Raw genomic sequence first — 22,869 nt, 5'->3', positions numbered from 1 at the left:
GGACACCAGGAAAAACTCAGTCTGCTCTTTTTTGAAATTGCACAGTGACATCTTTTACGTGCACATGACAGTTGTCACGTTATCAGCAGATTATCCACACCGCTTCCTTGCAAACTGAAATTTTCAGATAGTATATACTAGTGTGGTTATAAATCGACTTGATTACTGCATGATAAACTGAGTAAATTCAATGCAATAGTCCGGCACAGATTTTTTTTTTTATTCAGTCACAGGATGTGGGCTTCGTTGGGTGGGCCAGCATTTATTGCCAATCCCTAGTTGCCCTTGATAAGGTGGTGGTGAGCTGCCATCTTGAGATGCTGCAGTCCATATCGTGTAGGTACATCTACAGTGCTGTTAGGGAGTTCCAGGATTTTGACTCAGCGACAGCGAAGGAATAGTGATGGTGAGTTACTTGGAGGGGAACCTCAAGGTGGTGGTGTTCCCAGCTATCTGCTGCCCTTGTCTTTCTAGGTGGTAGAGGTCATGGGTTTGGAAGGTGCTGCTGAAGAAACCTTGGTGAATTCCTGCAATGCATCTTGTAGATGGTACATGCTGCTGCTACTGTGCATCAGTGGTGGAGGGAGTGAATATTTGTGGATGTGGTGCCAATCAAGCGGGCCGCTTTGTCCAGGATGGTGTCAAGCTGCATGAGTGTTGTTGGAGCTGCACTCATCCAGGCAAGTGGGGAGTATTCCATCACACTCCTGTTTGTGCCTTGTAGATGGTGGACAAACTTTGGGGAGTCAGGAGGTGAGTTACTCGTTGCACAATTCCTAGCCTCTGACCTGCTCTTGCAGTAGCAGTGTTTATATGGCAAGTCCAGTTGTAGCATTTGCTACAATCTTCAGCCAGAAGTGCCAATTGGATGATATATCTCGGCCTCCTCCCGAGGTCCCCAGCATCAGAGATGCCAGTCTTCAGCCAATTCAATTCACTGCACATGATATCAGGAAACAGCTGATGACACTGGATACTGCAAAGGCTATTGGCCCTGACAATATTCCAGCAATAGCACTCAAGATTTGTGCTCCAGAACTTGCCGTGCCCCTAGCCAAGCTGTTCCAGTACAGCTACAACACTGGCATCTACCCAGCTATGTAGAAAATTGCCCACGTATGTCCTGTACACAAAAAGCAGGACAAATCCAACCCAGCCAACCTCATCCGTCTACTCTCGATCATCAGTAAACTAATGGAAGGGGTCATCAACAGTGCAATCAAGCGGCACGTGCTTAGCAATAACCTGCTCACTGGCACCCAGTTTGGGTTCCGCCAGAGCCACTCAGCTCCTGACCTCATTACATCCTTGGTTCAAACATGGATAAAAGAGCTGAACTCCTGAGGTGGGGTATAAATAACTGCTCTTGACATCAAGGCAGCATTTGACCGAGTATGGCATCAAGGAGCCCCAGCAAAACTGGCGTCAATGGGAATCAGGGGGTAAACTTTCTGCTGGTTGGAGTCATACTTAGCACAAAGGAAGATGGTTGTGATTGTTGGAGGTCAGTCATCTCAGCTCCAGGACAAGAGTTCTTCAGGGTAGTGTCCAACCATCTTCAGTTGCTTCATCAATGACATTTCCTTCCATCATAAGGTCAGAAGTGGGGATGTTCACTGATGATTGCACAATGTTCAGCACCATTCATGATTCCTCAGATACTGAAGCAGTTCATGTCCAAATGCAGCAAGATCTGGACAATGTGCAGGCTTGGGCTGACAAATGGCAAGTAACATTCAACCCACATAAGTGTCAGGCAATGATCATCTCCAACAAGAGAGAATCCAATCATTGCCCTTAACGTTCAAAGGCATTACCATCACTGAAGCCTCCACTATCAACATCCTGGGGGTTATCATTGACCAGAAACTGAACAGGACCAGCCATATAAATACTGTGGCTACAAGAACAGGTCAAAGGCTAGGAATCGTGTGACGAGTAACCCACCTCCTGATTCCCCAAAGCCTGTCCACCAACTACAAGGCAGAAGTCAGGAGTAAAATGGAATACTCCCCACTTGCTTGGATGAGTGCAGCACCAACAACACTCAAGAAGTTTGATACCATCAAGGACAAAGCAGCCTGCTTGATTGGCCCCACATCCACAAACATTCATTCCCTCCACTACCGATGCACAGTGGCAGCAGTGTGTACCATCTACAAGATGCACTGCAGGAATTCACCAAGGCTCCTTAGACAGCACCTTCCAAACCCACAACCACTGCCATCTAGAAGGACAAGGGCAGCAGATAGATGGAAACACTACCACCTGGAAGTTCCCCTCCAAGTCACTCACCATCCTGACCTGGAAATATATCACCGTTCCTTCACTGTCTCTGGGTCAAAATCCCTTCCTATCAGCGCTATGGGTGTACCTACACCACATGGACTGCAGCAGTTCAAGAAAGCATCTCACCACCACCTTCTCAAGGGCAATTAGGGATGGGCAATAAATGCTGGCCCAGCCAGCGAAGCCCACATCCCGTGAATTAAATTTTAAAAAATCACAAAAAATTTGGAATCCTGAAGCATTGGGATCGATTCTATGGAAAATGTGACCTGTACAAATTGGACGGGTTGCATCCCAGCATGACCAGGACCAATATCATCACAAGGATGTTCACTAGTGCAGTGGGGGAAAGTTTGAACAAGATTATCAGGGGGCTGGGAACCTGAGTGGGGAGACACAAGAGAGGGAAACAAAAATAGAAATGAAGGACAGAAAAGTAGAAAGCAAAAGTGGAAGGCAGAGGAAACAACGGCTAGCGGCAAATAGGGCCATAATACAAAAAAGGTGTGTAAAAATGTGAAAAAGACAAATCTAAAGGCAGTATATCTGAATGCCCAGAGCATTCGCAGTAAGTTAAACAAATTAACAGTGCAAATAGATGTGAGCAGATACGATATGATTGTGATAATGGAGACATGGCTACAGGGTGACTAAAACTGGGGACTGAATATCCAAGTTATTCGATATTTAGGAAGGACAGGCAAAAAGGAAAAGCAGGTAGTGTGGCATTGTTAATTAAGGATGAAATCAGTGAAACAGTGAGAGAGGATATTGGCTCAGAATATCTAGATGCAGAATCAGTCTGGGTGGAGCTAAGAAGCAATAAGGGGCGGAAAACATTAGTGGGAGTTGTCTATAGGTCTCCAAGTAGTAGTGATAAGGTAGGGGATGGTATTAAACAAGAAATTAGAGATGCATGTAGCAAGGGTGCTACAGTAATCATGGGTGACTTTAATCTGCATATAGACTGGGCAAACCAAATTAGCAATAATACAGTGGCGGATGTATTTCTGGAGCTTGTATGAGAGGGTTTTTTAGGCCAGTACGTCGACGAACCAACTAGAGAACAGGCTATCCTAGATTTAGTATTATGCAATGAGAAGGGGCCCTTTAGAGAAGAGTGATCATAATATGATAGAATTCTTCATTAGGATGGAAAGTGAAGTAGTTCAGTCTGAAACAAGGGTCCTAAATCTAAACAAGGGAAACTATGAAGATGTTAGGTTTTTTTATTCACTTATGGGATGTGGATGTTGCTGGCTAGGCCAGCATTTATTGCCCATCCCTAATTGCCCTTGTTCAGAGGGCATTTAAAAGTTAACCACATTGTTGTGGGTCTGGAGTCACATGTAGGCCAAACCAGTTAAGGACAACAGATGTCATTCACTAAAGGGCAGAGTGAACCAGATGAGTTCTATGACAATCAATACTGAACTCAAATTTCACCATCTGCTATGGTGGGATTTGAACACAGGTCCCCAGAGTATTACCCTAAGTCAATGGAATACTAGTCTAGTGACAATACCACTACGCCACCACCTCTACAATAGATCAGGGAACTTCATTAAAAGGCACGACAAAGGCTAATATTTAAGGAATGAATGCATGCATTGCAACAGTTATATATTCCTTTCTGGCACAAAAACACAAGTAAAACGGCCCAACCATGGCGAACAAAATAAATTAAGAATAGTTAACAGCAAAAAACTGCAGATGCTGGAAATCCAAAACAAAATCAAAAATACCTGGAAAAACTCAGCAGGTCTGGCAGCATCTGCAGAGAGGAGCACAGTTAATATTTCAAGTCCGTATGACTCTTCAACAGAATTAAGTAAAAATAGAAAAGAGGTGAAATATAAGCTTGTTTAAGGCGGGGGGGGGGGCGGAAGGTGGGGTGGTGGGACAAGTAGAGCTGGATAGAGGGCCAGTGATAGGTAGAGATAACCAAAAGATGCCACAGTCAAAAGGACAAAGAGGTGTTGAAGGTGGCGACATTATCTAAGGAATGTGCTAATTAAGGGTAGAAAGCAGGACAAGCAAGGTACAGATAGCCCTAGTGGGGGTGGGATGGGGTGAAGGAATCAAAATAGGCTAAAAGGTAGAGATAAAACAATGGATGGAAATACATTTAAAAATAAAGGAAGTAGGTGGGAAAAGAAAAATCTATATAAATTATTGGAAAAAAAGGGGGGGAATCGGAAAGGGGGTAGGGGTGGAGGAGAGAGTTCATGATCTAAAATTGTTGAACTCAATATTCAGTCCGGAAGGCTGTAACATGCCTAGTCGGAAGATGAGGTGCTGTTCCTCCAGTTTGCGTTGAGCTTCACTGGAACAATGCAGCAAGCCAAGGACGGACATGTGGGCATGAGAGCAGGGTGGAGTGTTGAAATGGCAAGCGACAGGGAGGTCTGGGTAATGTTTGTGGACAGACCAAAGGTGTTCTGCCCTCACACCTTCTTCTCCCTCCCAGAAACATGATAGGGTTCCCCTTGTCCTCACTTATCACCCCACCAGCCTCCGCATCTAAAGGTTCATCCTCTGCCATTTCCGCCAACTCCAGCATGATGCCACCACCAAACACATCTTCCTTTCACCCCCCCCGGCGGCATTTTGCAGAGATTGTTCCCTCCAGGCCACCCTGGTCCACTCCTCCATCACCCCCTACACCTTAACCCTCTCCCACGGCACCTTCCCATGCAACCGCAGAAGGTGCAACACCTGCCCCTTTACTTCCCCTCTCCTCACCGTCCAAGGACCCAAACACTCCTTTCAAGTGAAGCAGCATTTCACTTGCACTTCCCTCAAATTAAGAGTATGGGAGTAAACTTGCAAGGAACCAAAAAGTAGACTGTAAAAGCTTCTATAAGTATGTAAAAAGAAAAGGAATAGTAAAGGCAAATGTAGGTTCCTTACAGTTTGAAATGGAAGAATTTATAACAGGGAACAAGGAAATGGCAGAGCAATTAAAGAACCACATTAGTTCTGTCTTCACAGAGGAAGACACAAATAACTCCCGTGAAATGCTAGGGAACCAAGAGTCTAGAGAAAAGGAGGATTTGAAGGAAATTAGTATTACTAAAATAAATGGTGCTGGAGAAATTAATGGGACTGAAAGCCAATAAATCCCGAGGGCCTGATAAACTACATCCCAGGGTACTGAAGGAGGTAGCCATGGAAATAGTGGATAAGTTGGTTGACATCTTCCATTTTCTGTAGATTCTGGAACAGTCCTGGCAGATTGGAGGGTGGCAAATGTAACCCCACTATTTAAAAGTGGAGGGAGGGAATTACAGACTGGTTAGCCGAACATCAGTAGTAGGGAAAAAGCTAGAGTCTATTCTAAAGGATGTGATAACAGGACACTTAGAAAATATTAGACAAAATCAACATGGATTTAAGAAAGGGAAATCATGTTTGACAAACCTGCTGAAGTTTTTTGAGGATGTAACTAGTAGAATAGATAAGGGAGAACCAGTGGACGTAGTGTATGTGAATTTTCAAAAAAGCTTTTGATAAAGTCCCGCATAAGAGGTTAGTGTGCAAAATTAAAGCACATGGGATTGGGGTAATATATTAGCATGGATTGAGAATTGGTTGACAGACAGGAGACAGTGTGTCGGAATAAATGAGTCTTTTCTGGAGTGGCAGGCAGTGACTAGTGGGGTACCGCAGGGATCAGTGCTTGGTCCAAAGCTATACTATATATAGCTATACACACTATATATCAATGATTTGGATGAGGGGACCAAATGTAGTATTTCCAAGTTTGCTGAAGACAGGCGGAAATGTGAGTGGTCAGTAGGATGTAAAGAGGCTTCAAGGCGATTTAGTCAAGTTGATTGAGTGGGCAAACACATGGCAGATGCAGTGTAACATGGATAAATGTGAAGTTATCCACGTTAGTAGGAAAAACAAAATGGCAGAGTATTATTTAAATGTTGATAGATTGGGAAATGTTGATATACAAAGGGACCTGGGAGTCCTTGTCCACCAGTCACTGAAAGCAAGCATGCAGGTAAATGGCCTACCCTGTATCCTGAGACTGTGACCCCTTGTTCCAGACCCACCCCCAGCCAGGAAAAACATCTTCCTTGCCTTAAGTCTGTCCAGCCCTGTCAGAATTTTATACGTTTAATGAGATGCCCTCTCAGTCTTCTAAACCCCTGTGATTACAGGCCTCTTCGAACCAATCTCTCCTCATAGTCAATCCTGCCATCCCAGGAATCAGTCTGGTGAACTTTTACTGCAATTCCTCTATGGCAAGTAAATCCTTTCTTAGCTAAGACCTAAATGTGCCTACAGACCCACAGCAATGTGGTTGACTCTTAACTGCCCTCTGAATTGACCAAGCAAGCCACACAGTTCAAGGGTGATTAAGGATTGGCAACAATGCTGGCCTTGCCAGCGATGCCCATATCCCATGAAAGAATAAAGGAAAAATAAATCAGAGCCTAGCTCAGGAGGAGTGGACATGTAGTATGTACGACTGATGATAAAATCCCTAAGGCATTCATGTATTCACAACTTAAACTAGGACACCACCTGAGGCTGAGATTAAGATTCAAGAACTCTTTGAAGGTGAAGGTCAGGAAGCATGTCCACTACAGGCGAGGAGAAAAATGCACAAGAAATCTATTTGGGGAGCAATCTCAAGTCATGGTGTTGTTTCCTTTGAACAGCAAAGAATACAGGCAGGCAAAGGAAAAAGGTATGCTAGAAAAGCTGGGCAGGTCCCAAATAGTCAATCAATTCATCCTTGCCTGCTATGTGGAAAATGCAGTACTGCATTTGAGCACCACAACCATGTTAAAATGCACAACAGATGGCTCTACGCAAAAAACAGCCATCTCAGATAATGAAGGGGAACCAACAACGATGAGATAGTGTGACAAAAAACGACATACATTTTTGTCGTACTGTGTGAGTATTATTTCAAAAGATTGCAGTCTGGCCTGAGGAGCTGTATGCATTGCAAAGTTTCATGAAGGCAGCTGATGAAAATAAATTTAAGTATTACTATACTGTTCCACAAATCAGGTAATTCACATCAGTGATTTAAACGGTAATGACATTGTAATTTACTTCACTGTATGTTACAAGGCAATATAATCAGATATGTCCAGCACAAGGTAAGACGCACACATCTCGAAGTTGAAGCTTCACTCATTGGCTTTAAAGGAGGTGACTGCATTGTGAAGCCCTATAACCCCTCACTCCCAAACTTTCCAAAGATCTGACACTGGTCTCTTGTGAATTCTCTTCCTTTCTTTGTTTCATTTTTGGCAGACAGTTCTTTAACTCGTCTGTCCCACACTTTGGAACTCCCCTCTGACTCTCCGCTTTGATCTACAAAACTCTCCTTTAAAGCCACCTTTGATCAATTTATTAATCACTTTTCTTCTCTTACTTTGGCTCCTGTTTTCTTCAAATATCTGTATTAAAGATACTTTATAAATGGCTGTTGCTATTGTTGTTATTATGCTGATTCACAAATTTCTATAGGTCTTTTCTTTTATTCATTCATGATATGTGGGCATCACAGGCAAGGCCAGCATTTATTTCCCATCCCTTGAGAAGGTAGTAATGAGCCACCTTCTTGTATTACTGAAGTCCACATGCTGTAGATACAACCACAGTGCAGTTAGCTAGGGAGTGCTTTTCTATGGTTCTAGGATTTTAACCCACTGACAGTGAACAAACAACAATATATTCCCATTGTTTGTGATTTGCAAGGGAACTTAGAGATAGAAGTGTTTCAATTTGCCTGCTGCCTTTGTTCTCCTCAGCAGAGGAGTCCAGAGGAATTGGTGCAGTGCATTTTACATAGTGCATGATACAACTAAATTCCTTATTAAGTTGGATAGCAACATACTCCAATCCCAAATTAAAATCTTAAACTTAAACGTATAGATAAAGGTAAACATATACATCGGTATGAGGGGAGAGTTGGGTTGATTGGGTAAATAGGCTACAAGGTATGGTGGCAAATAAACAGTGGGAAACATTTAAAGAAACAACTCAAAATGTTCAACAAAAATACATTCCATTAGAAACAAAAACTCAGCGAGAAAATTCCATCCGTGGCTTGCTAGGGAAGTTAAAGGTGGCATTAGATTAAAAGAAGAGGCTTATAAAATTGCAAATAGTAGTTAGTTGGGAGTGTTTTAGAAACCAACCAAGGACAACCAAACAGTTGATAAAAAGGGAAAAAGACGGTACATGAGAGTAAACTCACTAGGAATATAAAATCAGATTGTAAAAACTTTTGTGTGTAAAAAGGAAGAGAGTAGGCAAAGTAAACATTGGTCCCTTCGAGATAGAGATAGGAATAATTTTCATGGGGAGTAAGGAAACGGTAGAGAGATTGAACAAATATTATATGTCTGTCTTCACAGTAGAAGACACAAATCACATACCAGAAATAGAGGATAACCATGGGGCTAACGTGAGGAAGGAACTTAAGATAATGAATATCAGTAGAAAGAAGTATTGGAGAAATATAAGGGACTAAAAGTTGGCAAATCCTCAGCACCTGATGGTTGAGGATCCTGAAAGAGAGCTGCAAATATAGTGGATGTGCTCATTGTGATTTTCCAAGATTCCCTAGGCTCTAGAACAGTCCCAGTAGTCTGTAAATTTGGAAATAAAACACTGCTTTTCAAGAAAGGAGGAAGAGAGAAAACAGGCTGCAGGCCACTTAGCCTGACAACAGGCACCAAGAAAATGCTGGAATTTATTAGTAGGGAAGACTCAACAACACATTTAGAAAAACAGAATTACCTGGAAAAACTCAGCAGGTCTGGCAGCATCGGCGGAGAAGAAAAGAGTTGACGTTTCGAGTCCTCATGACCCTTCGACAGAACTTGCAAGTTCTGTCGAAGGGTCATGAGGACTCGAAACGTCAACTCTTTTCTTCTCCGCCGATGCTGCCAGACCTGCTGAGTTTTTCCAGGTAATTCTGTTTTTGTTTTGGATTTCCAGCATCCGCAGTTTTTTTGTTTTTACACATTTAGAAAATCAGATAGAGTCAACGTTGCTTTATGAAAGGAAAATCGTGTTTGATATATTTATTAGAGTTTCTTGAGGATGTAACTAATAGGGTAGATACAGGGGAGCCCATTGATGTAGTATGGTTAGAATTCCAAAAGGCATTTGATACAATGCCACACAAAAGGTTAATATGCAAGGTAGAGGCTCTTGTTGTTGGGAGTGAGATATTAGCATGGATGGAGGATTGGTTAATGGAAAGGATGTGCAGAGTACAGATAAATGGAGCATTTTCAAGTTGTCAGTCTGTGACCCATGGAATGCTGCAAAGAACAGTGCCAGGGCCTCAGCTATTTACAATCTGTAAGTATGGCTTTGATCAAATGACTGAGAGGAATGTAACCAAATTTGCTGTTGTAAGCTGTTAGGAGGAGGCTGCAAAGAGATATAGACAGGTTAAGAGAGTGGGCAACAAAGTGGCAAGATGGAGTATAATTTGGGGAAGTATGAGGTTATTCACTTTGGTAGTAAGAATGGAAAAGCAGAATTTTTTTTTAAAGCATGAAACTTCTAAATATTGCTCTTCAGAGAGACTTGTATGTGCTAATACAAGGAACACAACAAGTTAGCAGCAATTAGGAAGGCAAATGGCATGTTGGACTTTATTGCAAGGGGGTTGTAGTCCAGGAATAAGACAGTCTTGCTATAATTGAATAGGAATTTGTCAAAACTATAACTGTGCAGTTTTGATCTTTATATTTAAAGAAGGACATACTTGCAGTGAAGGCAGTATAGCAAAGGTTCACTGGATTGGTTCCTGGGTTGTACTATGATGAGAGGCTGAGTAAATTGGGCCAATAGTTGCTGGAGTTTAGAAGGATAAGAGCTGATCTCATTGAAACATGAAGGATTCTGAAGGGGTTTGACAGGGTAGACACTGAGAAGTTGTTTCCCCTGGCTGGGAATAAGAGGTCAATCATTTAGGACTGAGACGAGGATAAATTTCTTCACTCACAAAGTTGTGAATGTTTGGAATTCTCTACCCCGGAGAGCTGTGGATGCTCCATTTGTGACTAAATTCAGGCATGGGATAGACAAACTTTTTGCCTCTCAGGGCATCAAATGATAGTGGGACCGGGTGGGAAAGAGGAGTTGAGGCAGATTAGTCATGATCATATTGAATGTCAGAACAGACTCGAGGGGGCATATGGTTCTATTACTCATGTTCTTATCTTGTAGATGATGCAAGCACAGTGCACTGTAGTGGAGGGAGTGAATGTTTATGGTGATGAACAAGCTGCTAATCAAGCAGGCTGCGTTGTTCTGGATGGTGTCGAGCTTCTTGAGTGTTGTTGGAGCTGCACTCATCCAGGCGAGTGGAGAGTATTCCATCACACTCCTGACTGATGGTGGATAGGATTTGAGGAGTAGGAGGTGAATTACTCTTTCTAGAATTCCCAGCCTCTGACCTGCTCTTGAAGCCACAGTATTTATGTTGTTGGTCCAGATCAGTTTCTGGTCAATGGTGATCCCCAGAATGTTGACGTTGATGGATTCAGTAGTGGTAATGTTGTTGAATGTCTAGGGGAGGATGTACAGGCAGGAGAATGGCAATAGATGAATTGCTAATTCATAGAGCTGGTGCAGACAAGAAGGGCTGAATGGCCTCATTCTGTGCTGTAACAATTCTATGATTCTGTGGGAAATAGTCAGATTTTCTCTTGTTGGGGATGGTCATTGCCTGGCACTTGTATGGTGAATATATTACTTGCCACAAAGCAACCCAAGTCTGAAAGTTGTCCTGGTCTTGTTTCACACAGGCATGAAGTGCTTCGTATTTGAAGAGTTTTGAATGGAACTGATGGAAGGAAGGTCACCGATGAAGCATCTGAAGATGCTTGAGCCTAGGACACTACCCTGAGGAATGCCTGCAGCCTGATGTCCCACAGAGATGTATGGCCTCCAAAGACCACAACCATCTTCCTTTGTGTTGGGTGGTTGAGTGGGGGCTGGGGGATATCATCAAGGGTGACTTGGGGAGTGAATGGAAATGCCAGATAAGTTAGATATTACTGGAATGAAGTGGACATTGTGGGGTGGTCCAACATTGTGAGAGAATCATACTTCATGGGTGGGGTTGGACATTTTGAATAGGGCGGACAGGACATCTTGGAAAGGTGGCAAATCACTATAAAAGGATAAAAAGAATAAAACAAGACAGACCACTTGAAGTAGGACCCTACAAAGGCTCAGCCAGCCCAGTGAACCCTGCAAATGTCTCCTCACTAACATCTGAGGACTAGTACCAAAGTTGGAAAGAGCTGTTCCTCAGACTATTCAAGCAACAGCCTGTATTAGTCACACTTAGAGAATCATAACAACATACCAGACTTCTCCATCGTCATACCTGGGTATGTCCTGTCCCACCGGCAGAACAGATCTGCTAGAAATGGTGACACAGTGGTACACAGTCAGGAGGGATTGGTCCTTAGAGTTCTCGGCATTGACTGTGGACCCCATAAAGTCTCATAGCATCAGGTGATGCATCAGCAAGGAAACCTCGTGCTGGTTACCATCCATTGTCCTCCTGCAGCTGATGAACCAGTACCCCTCTATGTTTAACACTACTTGGAAGAAACACTGAAGGTAGCACAGAATGTACTCTGAGTTGGGAATGTCAATATTAATCAAGAAAAGTGGCTTAATACTGCCATCATTATCTGAGTTGGACGAGTTCTGAAAGATGTATCTGCTAGATTGGGTATGTGGCAGGTGGTGAGAGAACCAACAAGAGGGACAAACCTACTTGACCTTGCCCTCACAAACCTACCTATTGCAGGTGCATCTATCCATGACAGTATTGGTAGGAGTGACCACCGCAAAGCCCTTGTGGATACTACTTCCTGTCTTGACACTGAGTATACTCTCCATTGTGTTGTGTGGCACTACCATAGTGTTAAATGGGATTGATTCAGAACAGATCCAACAGCTCAAATCTGGGCATCATGAAATGTTGTGGGCCATCAGCAGTGGCAGAATTGTATACAACTGTAATCTGTAATCCAGCATATCCCTCACTCTATCATTACCATCAAGGCAAATGGTCAACCCTGATTCAACAAGGAGTGCAGGAGGGCATGCCAGCAGCAGCACCAGGCATGCCTAAAAATGAGATGCCAACCTCATGATGCTACAACGCAGGACTACATGCCTATGCTAAACAGTGGAAGCAATATGTGATAGACAGAGCTAAGCAATCCCACATCCAACAGATCAGGTCAAAGATCAATTCTGCTAAATCCAGTCAGGAAAGGTAGACAATTAAGCACTAATGGGAGAAGGAGGCTCAATAAATGTCTCCATCTTCAACGATGGCAGAGCCCAACACATCAGTGCAAAAGACAAGGTTGACGTGTTCTCAACCACTTCCACCAGAGTGTTGTGGATGATTCACCTCGGCCTCCTCCTGAGGATCCCAGCATCACAGGTGCCAGTCTTCAGCCAATTTGATTCACTCCATGTGAAATCAAGAAACAGCTGAATGCACTAGATGGACCCGAACGCCACTCTGGCTGTATTGCTGGAGACCTGCGCTCCACAGCTAGTGGTACCCCCCTCGCCAAGCTGTTCCAATATAGCTACAACACTGGCATCTACCCAACAATATGCATAAAGGTCCAGGTATGTTGTGTCCACAAAAGACAGGGCAACCCAGTCCTGCCAATTACTATCCTATCAGCTTACTCACAATCACCAATAAAGCGGTGGATCATGTCCGAAGCACGAACAAGCAGCACTCTCTCAGAACTTGCTCACTAAATGACAGGTGTCGTATAAATGTAAGCTTATGGTGCAAGTTGCTACATCAATCACATTTCTCTCTAATCAGTCAGTAAGGCATTAATAGTAAAAACAGAAAGTGCTGGGAATACTCCACCAGTCAGGCGGCACCTGTGAAGAGAGGAACAGAGTTAACGTTTCAGGTCGATTCAGAACTGATGAAAAGTCATTGACCTGCATTGTTAACCCTGTTTCTCTTTCCACAGATGCTGCCAGACCTGCTATGTCTTTCCAACATCTGTTATTATTTCACATTTCTACCACCAGCAGTATTTTTGCTTGTGCAAGGTGGCTATTCCCAGAACACTCAGCAACATCATTTCAGGTGCTGGTCCACCTGCTGTAGTGTTTCCAGTATTTTCAGTTTATTTAACGGCTGCAGTTTAAAAATCATTTCGACCTTTGAAATAACATTAGCTCCTGAGAGACTATTAAGACTAAGAAACTATGCCAAGAAGTGGGCACAAAAGGTGAAGAACAGAGGAGTTTGCTGACAGTTTCAATATTATCTGTATTTTCCAATGTCACATTTATGGATCTGCTTTTGATAAACCCTCAACTCAACAGAAACATCAGACAATGTTATAGAATCATGATCAGAAAAGACTACATTGAGCGGGAATCACTTGGTGGGGACAGGGTGAGCCGAAAGAGGGATTTCTATATTCAGGCTCATGTGCATCCCCCCTGTTATACACAATGGAAATGCAGTCACCCAGGACAAGCCGGCAGCGCAGAAGACACAGAGGAAAAAATATAACTCACCCGTGAAACGGTCAAAGACTGGTTAAAATCCGCCCCACCGGTCAGTCTAAAGCCCCACGGACCAGGTCCTGCCAATACCACGTTTTGCGGCATCTGGTCGTTTTTTTTCCCTCTCTAATCGGCCTGGGTTGCCAGTTTAATTGGAAATGAATTTCCCTTTTTCCCTCTCCAGGCGCTCCGATATTATAGAGACCGTAAACCTCCACTCCCCCTTTTTTTCACCCTCCCCCCTCCTCCTGCTCACGTTGCTCTGCGGGCAGCTCCTTTAAAATCACCTTGTCTTTATATAACCGCCCGCCCACCCCTTCGATCCAGGGCAGCACGTCCCCTCCCCCAGGAGCCGCTGGGACAAAAGGAGTGACAGTGAAGAGGTGCCGAGTCATGAGTGACGGCTTCCACCACCACCACCACCACCCCCCTCCTCCCTGGCACTCAATCGGCGGTGGCTCTCATCCACCCCGATCGTTGACATCCAACGTCAACGCCGAGGCGTTTGCCCTTATTTGGTTTCAAGTTAAAGTGCATTCTGACTACTGAGCCCCCCTCCCTCCCTCCCGCCCCCAGGGCTTCACTCATTCCGCAGCCAGAGGCACGCAGAGAGGTGGTGTGTACTTAAAGATGAGGCAGCTGTGGTGGAGATGGAAAGCTGCTAATGGAGTGGCGGCATCAGTTTGAAATCATGCAGTGATTAATGAGGCTTCTTTTCTGATTGATGCGGCCAGAGTGTAAGCTAATACGAAAACATCTTCCCATGGTAGGGCTTTCAATGAAACTTAATGCTGTGCATGTATTTTTTCCCCCCACTTTCTTTTCACCAGCTGCCTCCAAGGAGATGTAAGGTGTGCCAAGTACCCCAGCACAACATTCATAAATTTATGCTTTACAAACAAGGATGGACGACACGTACAAAATTTTAAAAATGAAACAAATTGAACAGATGCTCCTAAACGTGCAATAAAATTCACACTTGCAATAATAACAGGCAACCCAACTGTTGTGATGATGAATTAGCATGGTGCATACCCAGGGAATGCAGTGCTCAAAAACTGCCTAAAAGTACAACCTCAAATCTTTCCAGGGAGTACATTAGAAGATATGCCAATTTATCTGACTTGTGTGCATTCATTAAGTTGATAAATCACTGTCATGCAGGGGAGGGAATGATGCAATGTTTTATCATACTAATCTTTACAATGTTGATGTTTTCCAAACTCTGTTCCTTAGCTACTGACTCCGTCCCTTTCCTTGGCAATGCTGTGAGATTAAGCCAGTCTGTTTGCAACCTTGGTGTCACATTTGATCCTGAGATGAACTTTCGAGCTCATATTGCTGCCTTTATTAAGACTGCTTGTTTCTACCTCCGTAATATCACTTGGCTTTTTTCCTCGCTCAGCTCATCTGCTGCCGAAACCCTTAATCTTGCCTTTGTTGCATCTAGACTAGGGTGGCGGAAGAAATGAACAAATATTTTACGTCTGTGTTCACTATAGAGGATACAAAAAACATTCCAGTAATAGCTGCAAATCAGGGGGTAAACAGGAAAAAGGAATGTGGTGAAATTGAAATCACTAGGGAAAAGGTACTGAGCAAATTGATGGAGGTGCGGGCTGGCAAGTCTCCAGGTCCCGATGGACTACATCCTAGGGTCTTAAAAGAGGTGGCTAATGAGGTAGTCGATGCACTGGTGTTAATTTTCCAAAATTCACTAGATTCTGGAAAGGTTCCATCAGATTGGAAAGTGGCAAATATAACCCCTTTATTCAAGAGGGTAGGGAGGCAGAAAACAGGAAACTATAGGCCAGTTAGCTTGACGTCTGTCATGGAGAAGTTATTAGAATCGATCATTAAGGAGGCTATAGCTGGGAAGAATCAGCATGGTTTTGTGAAAGAAGAATCATGTTTATCCAATTTATTGAAGTTTTTTGAAGGAGTACCATGCGCAGTGGATAAACAGGAGCCTGTAGACGTACTGTACTTGGATTTCCAGAAAGCATTTGATAAGGTGCCACATCAAAGGTTATTACGGAAAATAAAAGCACATGGTGTAGTGGGTAACATGTTAGCATGGACAGAAGGTTGGCTGGCTGGCAGAAAGAAGAGAGTATGCATAAATGGGTCTTTTTCTGATTGGCAGGATGTGATGAGTGGAGTCCCACATGGGTCTGTACTGGGGCTTCAACTTTTTACAATTTACATCAATGAAGCAGATGAGGGGAGTGAAGACATGGTAGCTAAATTTGTAGATGACACAAAGATAGGTAGGAAAATACATTGTGAAGAGGACATGAGGTGGAGATGCATATCGATAGGTTGAGTGAGTGGGCAAAGATCTGGCAAATGGAGTTTAATGTGGAACATGTGAAGTTGTTCACTTGGCAGGAAGAACAAAAGAGCAGAGTATTACTTAAATGGAGAATGACTGCATAACTCTGAGGTGCAGAGGGATCATGAGTCACAAAAAGTTAGTATGCAGGTACAGCAAGTCATTAAGGAGGCTAATGGAATGCTATCCTTTATTATGAGAGTGTTTAGACTTAAAAATAAGGATGTTATGTTTCAGTTATACAGGACATTAGTGAGACCACACCTCGAATACTGTGTGCAGTTTTGGTCTCCTTATTTAAGGAAGAGTGAAAATGCATTGGAGGTGGTTCAAAGGAGGTTTACTAGATTGATACCTGGAATGATTGGGTGGTCTAATGAGGAAAGGTTGGACAGACTGGGCTTGTTACCACTGCAGTTTAGAAGAGTAAGGGCTGATTTGATTGAAGTATACAAGATCCTGAACAGCCTGGATGTCGAATGGATGTTTCCTCTTGCGGGTGAGTCCAGAACGAGGGGGCACTGTTTTAAAATTAGGGGTCGCTTTTTTAGGACAGAGATGAGGAGAATTTTTTTCTCTCAGAGGGTTGTGCAACTTTGGAATTCTCTGCCTCAGAAGGTGGTGGAGGTGGGGCCATTGAATATTTTTAAGGCAGAAGTAGATAGATTCTTGTTAGGTAAGGGACTCAAAGGTTATCAGGGTTAGATGGGAATGTGGAAATCGAAACACAAGAAGATCAGCCACGATCATATCGAATGGTGGAGCAGGCTAGAAGGGCTGAATGGTCTAATCCTGTTCCTATTTCTTAACTTCTTATATTAGACTTGACTATTCCAATGCACTCCTGCCCGGTCTCCCACATTCTACCAACTGTAAACCTGAGGTGATTCAAAATTCTGCTGCCCATGTCTTAACTTGCATCAAATCCCATTCCACTACCCCAAATGTGCTTGTTGACCTGCATTGGCTCCCGGTCAAGCAACATCTTGGTTTTAAAATTCTCATCCTTGTTTACAAATCCCTCCATGGTCTCATCTCTTCCTAACTCTTTAACATCCTCATTTCAAACCCAAGAAACACAAACCAGTGTTTTTACTACTGGTGTGAAGCTAGGAATTGTGGAAGAGCAGAGAGAGGGATCAATGCAGAGATATCATAAAAGGTAGTGGGCATGTACAAAAAAAATTCTAATGGAATGTTAGCCTTCAGCTCAAGTTAACTGGAGTACAAATTAGTGGAGGTTGGGCTACAGTAATATTAAACTATGGTTGGACCCCATCTGGAGAACCGCATTCAGTTCTGGGCACTACATCTCAAGAAGGATCCATTGCCTTTTGATGGGGTGCAGTGCAGATTCACTAGAATGAATCAGGGCTAAAAGGGTTAAATTATGATTGGGTTGCAAATACCAGGGGTGGCTCCTTCTCGGTCCTGTGGAGATGGATCTTGAACCAAGACTGGGAGCAAAAGTGGAAAATCGCATGTTGGGATGGCTCCGTAATGCATTCTCATCTCTGAATGATCTTGCTGGAGATGATAGCAGACAGGCGGTGACAGATAGCCAATAAACAGCAATTAAGTGTCCACCATATTCCCAATGGTGCTTGGGCCCTCACTGAGGGTGAAGCCCAACAGGAGTCTCGAGGTGGCCACCCAGCATCCTCCTTTAAATTGACAGCTCCTTTAAACTATCCCATCCCAGAGCCACCAGGTTCAGAGGGCCATAGCTACAACGATAGGCCCAACCTATGGAGGAGTTCCCCCTTTACAATGACCACCACTTAACTGTTGCCAAACTTAATTTTTAAAATCATTCTTTAAAATTCCATCTTGAAATTCATTGATTCATAGGGAAGCCTGTAACCTGATCTCAAAATTGGTTTCCTTTGCCCTCTTTTCTGTAGCACCATGAAATACATTAGCCTTGTATCTAGTTAGAATGCTAATTAGCTATCCTGATCTCAACTCCCTTTCATCTTAGAAGTAGATGTACAGTTTACAGCATAACTGTTTACACCCTGGTAACTTCAACACCTTTCTGAGACTTTAGCAGACTCAGGGCCTACTCATTGTAAACTCAAGAGACTGCCGCCATTGTCTCCAAGTGCAAATACCTTATACCTTCTTCTCAGAGAAACCTTACTTTGATTTCCGACAACCAAACCACCCAGGTTTACTGTCAGAATTTCTTATTATCCAAAAATTATAATTGATCCCTTCACAATTGATATAGACTCCTAAAAGTCTTTTACAAACATTTTAAGAACAATTACAGATGCCCCAAACATTTTAAAGTAATTACAAATTTTCCTTAATGTTACTGCTTCTAGTCAAAGGCCATCACAAAAACAATACAATGATATGCTGATAGGTTTAGATGAAGAGGGGTGAAAGGAGGCATGTGTGGAGCATAAATGGTATCATAGAGCAGTTGGGACTGTTCCTGTAACAAAAATAAAAATTGCTGGAAAAACTCAGCAGGTCTGACAGCATCTGTGGAGAGGAAGACAGAGTTAACGTTTTGAGTCCATATGACTCTTCATCAGAACTAAAGAGCAATAAAAAAGTGGTGAAATATAAGCTGTTGAAGGCAGGTGGGACAGGTGGAGCTGGATAGAGGGGCAGTGATAGATGGAGGCAAAGAAGAGATTGCCAAAGATGTTCCTGTGTTGTAGATTCAATGTAGCTTACCTTCTAGTTTGGAGTTTTGACTCCTCCTGGATTCACTGTCAGCATCTTACCTTGCTCTTCTATAGTTGCTGTGCTTATTAATGAACTATGGAAATTTCTACTCTGAGAATGGGATGTTCTTCTGTGGGCAGGTTTTTATATTCTTATCCTTAAACCAGTTTCAAGGTGTCCTATTATTACTTTACAACAAGGACTCATATTGTTATGTCCACACAGTTATATTCATGGATTTATGGAAAATGGACTATTAAAAACAAAAATGGAGATTGGATAATCTGCTTTGAAACAAAAGAAGTGGAGAAGTCAGGTGACCTTGTTTCTTGTCTGACAATGTGCATGGAATACACAAGGCTGGGAGTTAGCCTGCTTACCTGAAGTGGGATAACTGAAATTATTTCATATTAAGATTGGTATTAAAATGTGCATTAATAGGTTTTAGAATAGATAAATGAACAGCTTTAGAATAGATATGCATAGTGAGAGCTCTTTCTAGGTGTGGTGGGAAATTTAGCCAATACTCTAGGCATGATGGGATATGTAGCTGATATTGTGGGAACTTAGCTAAGAACATAAGTCATAAAACTTAATGGCTTTGACTGGATAGGTAAACAAATGTTAGGGTGATTAGAGCACAGACTGGAAGCGAGACATTAATAGCTGCCCAGTGAGATAATAGAGAACACCTGCAACCTGAACAATTCAGCTCATTAGATATGTGACTGAAGGCAGTACTAAGCAGTACATTGAAATCTGATAACTAAAGGATATAAATATGTTACACAGCCTTTCTATCGGGGAGACTCCCTGTAGAATCAGGCGTGTTTCTCCCAGCATATGCTTGTAATAAAGTCCTTGCTTGTTTGAATCTCACAGAGTTGAGAGAGATCAATTTTTTGCTACAACACTGGACAGGACATTAAAATGAAAACTACCTTTTGAAACATTTTATTGAGAAGAAATTAAAATGCAACAGGTCTTTCCTATGGATGCAACGGTTGCCATTGTTCAAATAACTGCAGAAGATAGTTCAGAATGGCCTGACAGACTTCTTGGCTGTGGAGTGAAATTCCACAGAATGGGTGCGAGAAGAAACCAATGTTATCACAAGGAGATGCAAATGGCTGCAACTCAACGTGTCAATGCTCAAGTCATCAGGGACCATTTGTGTGGATAATGGAGAAAACAGGTGCTAAGCAGCAAGTGTTGGTTGCTGGAGGAACTCCGGCTCAGAATTGATGAGCTGGAGTCCGAGCTCTGGACCCTGCGGCACATCCGGGAGGGGGAGAGTTACCTGGATGCTTTGTTTCAGGAGGCGGTCACACCCGGTAGATTAAGTACCTCAAATTCGGTCAGTGGTCAGGATCAGCAGGGTGTGACTGCAAGTGAGGCAGGTAGAGGGATCCTGTGTTCAGGAACAGCGGAGCATCAGCTCTTGACCTTGCCCAACAGGTACGAGGTATTTGCTCCCTGTGTAGATGAGGAACAGGGCTGTAGGGAGGATGAGCCAGCTGACCACGGTATCATGGTGCAGGAGGCCATTCAAGAGGGGGGAGCAAAAAGACAAGTGGTAGTTGTAGGGGATTTTACAGTTAGGGGAATTGATAGCATCCTTTGTAAGCACGATCGAGAGTCCTGCATGGTATGTTGCCTGCCCGGTGCCAGGGTGAGGGACATCTCTGACCAGCTTGAAAGGATATTGGAGACGGAGGGGGAGGATCCAGTTGTTGTGGTCCATGTCGGGACAAATAATGTAGGTAAGACTAGGAAAGAGGACCTGTTTGGGGATTATCAGGAACAAGGAACTAAATTAAAGAACAGGTCCACAAGGGTTATAATCTCCGGATTACTTCCCGAGCCACGTGCAAATTGGCATAGGGACGCGAGAATAAGGGAAGTAAAATGATCTGTACCATTGGGACGGTCTCCACCTGAACCGATCTGGGACCAATGTTCTAGCGAAAAGGGTAAATAAGGTGGTCAACAGGACTTTAAACTAGAAAGTGGGGGGGAAGGGAAGGGTAAAACTCCAAGAAGTATGACTAATGGGAAACAAAGCAGCAGGTTAGCATGTTGGGGGTGTGTGGATTCAACTTCATGGAAAATTATGAAAAAAATGAAAAGAAAGGAGAGCCCAGGAGAGGCTATTAAATTCTCCAGAACACTAAATAGGACAGAGTGTGTGGAAAGGGCTAGGAATCTAACTTCAAGCACATCAGATAAAGGGACAGCAATGAGAAAGGGGAAGGATGGAAGGTGTTGTATCTGAATGCACACAGTATACAAAATAAGGTAAATGAGCTTGTGGCGCAAATTGAAATTGGCAGGTATGATGTGGAGGGCATCACGGAGACATGGCTGCAAGGGGATCAGGACTGGGAGCTAAATATCCAAGAATATACATCCTATTGAAAAGGTTGGCAGAGGGGATGGGGTTGCTTTGTTAGTAAGAAATGAAATTAAATCAATAGCAAGAAATGATGTAGGGTCAGATGATGTAGAATCTGTGTGGGTAGAGTTGAGGAATCGCAAAGGTAAAAAAACCATAATGGGAGTTATGTACAGGTCTCCGAACAGTAGTCAGGATGTGGGGCGCAAGATACACCAGGAGATAGAAAAGGCGTGTAAGAAAGGCAAGGTTACAGTGATCATGGGGGATTTCAATATGCAGGTAGACTGGGAAAATCAGGTTGGTAGTGGATCCCAAGAAAAGGAATTTGTGGAATGTCTACGAGATGGCTTTTTGGAGCAGCTTGCGGTGGAGCCCACTAGGGTTCAGGCATTTCTAGATTTAGTGATGTGTAATGAGGCAGATTTGATAAGAGAGCTTAAGGTGAAGGAACCCTTAGGAGGAAGTGATCATAATATGAGAGAATTTACCCTGCAATTTGAAAGGAAAAAGCTGGAATCAGATGTAACAGTATTACAGTTGAATAAAGGCAACTACAGAGACATGAGGGAGGAGCTGGCCAGAATTGACTGGGAGATGAGCCTAGCAGGAAAGACAGTGGAACAGCAATGGCAGGAGTTTCTGGGAGTAATTTGGGAGACACAGCAAAAATTCATCCCTAGGAAGAAGAAGCATACTAAAGGGAGGACGAGGCAACCATGGCTGACCAGGGAAGTCAGGGACAGCATAAAAGCTAAAGAGAAAGCATACAATGCGGCAAAGAGTAGTGGATTTTGGCAATTTTTACCAGGGGATTGGGAAGCCTACAAAGACGAACAGAGGACAACATAAAAAGAAAAAAAGGAGGGAAAAAATTAAATATGAGGGTAAACTAGCCAGTATTATAAAAGAAGATTGCAAGAGTTTTTTTTAGATATATAAAGGGTAAGAAAGAGGCAAAAGTGGACATCGGGCCACTGGAAAATTACGCTGGAGAAGTAGTAGGGACTGAATAGGTACTTTGCGTCAGTCTTCACGGTGGAAGACACGAGTAACATCCCCAAAGTTCAAGAGAGTCAGGGGGACAGAGGTGAGTATGGTGGCCATTACCAAGGAGAAGGTGCTAGGAAAACTGAAAGGTCTGAAGGTGGATAAATCACCTGGACCAGATAGATTACACCCCAGAGTTCTGAAGGAGATAGCTGAAGAGATAGTGGAGGCATTAGTGGTGATATTTCAGGAATCACTGGAGTCAGGGAGGGTCCCAGAGGACTGGAAAATCGCTAATGTAACCCTCCTGTTTAAGAAGGGAGTGAGGCAAAAGACAGGAAATTACAGGCCGATTAGCCTGACCTCGGTCGTTGGTAGGATTAGAGAGTCCATTATTAAGGATGAGATTTCAGAATACTTGGAAGTGCATGGTAAAATAGGGCAAAGTCAGCATGGTTTTATCAAGGGGAGGTCATGCCTGACAAATCTGTTAGAATTCTTTGGGGAGGTAATGAGTAGGTTAGACAAAGGAGAGCCAATGGATGTTATCTACTTGGACTTCCAGAAGGCCTTTGACAAGGTGCTGCACAGGAGGCTG

The 22,869-nt window shown here is 43.3% G+C and overlaps 1 protein-coding gene across 2 annotated transcripts in view; it reads right to left on the bottom strand.

The window, feature by feature from the left end:
• pdlim3a (PDZ and LIM domain 3a) overlaps nucleotides 1-14,307 on the bottom strand; it is a 96,089-nt gene extending 81,782 nt beyond the window's left edge. For both annotated transcript variants that reach the window (XM_041185434.1, XM_041185433.1), the window contains exon 1: nucleotides 13,882-14,307. In XM_041185434.1, coding sequence (XP_041041368.1) covers nucleotides 13,882-13,974 — 93 coding nt within the window. In that variant the 5' untranslated portion in view covers nucleotides 13,975-14,307. The remainder of the gene's footprint in view (nucleotides 1-13,881) is intronic.
• Between the last annotated feature and the right edge of the window lie 8,562 nt (nucleotides 14,308-22,869).

The sequence above is a fragment of the Carcharodon carcharias genome, chromosome 4 (genome assembly GCF_017639515.1).
Source record: "Carcharodon carcharias isolate sCarCar2 chromosome 4, sCarCar2.pri, whole genome shotgun sequence".
NCBI lineage: Eukaryota > Metazoa > Chordata > Chondrichthyes > Lamniformes > Lamnidae > Carcharodon > Carcharodon carcharias.
This window is presented reverse-complemented; position numbering and strand designations above follow the sequence as displayed.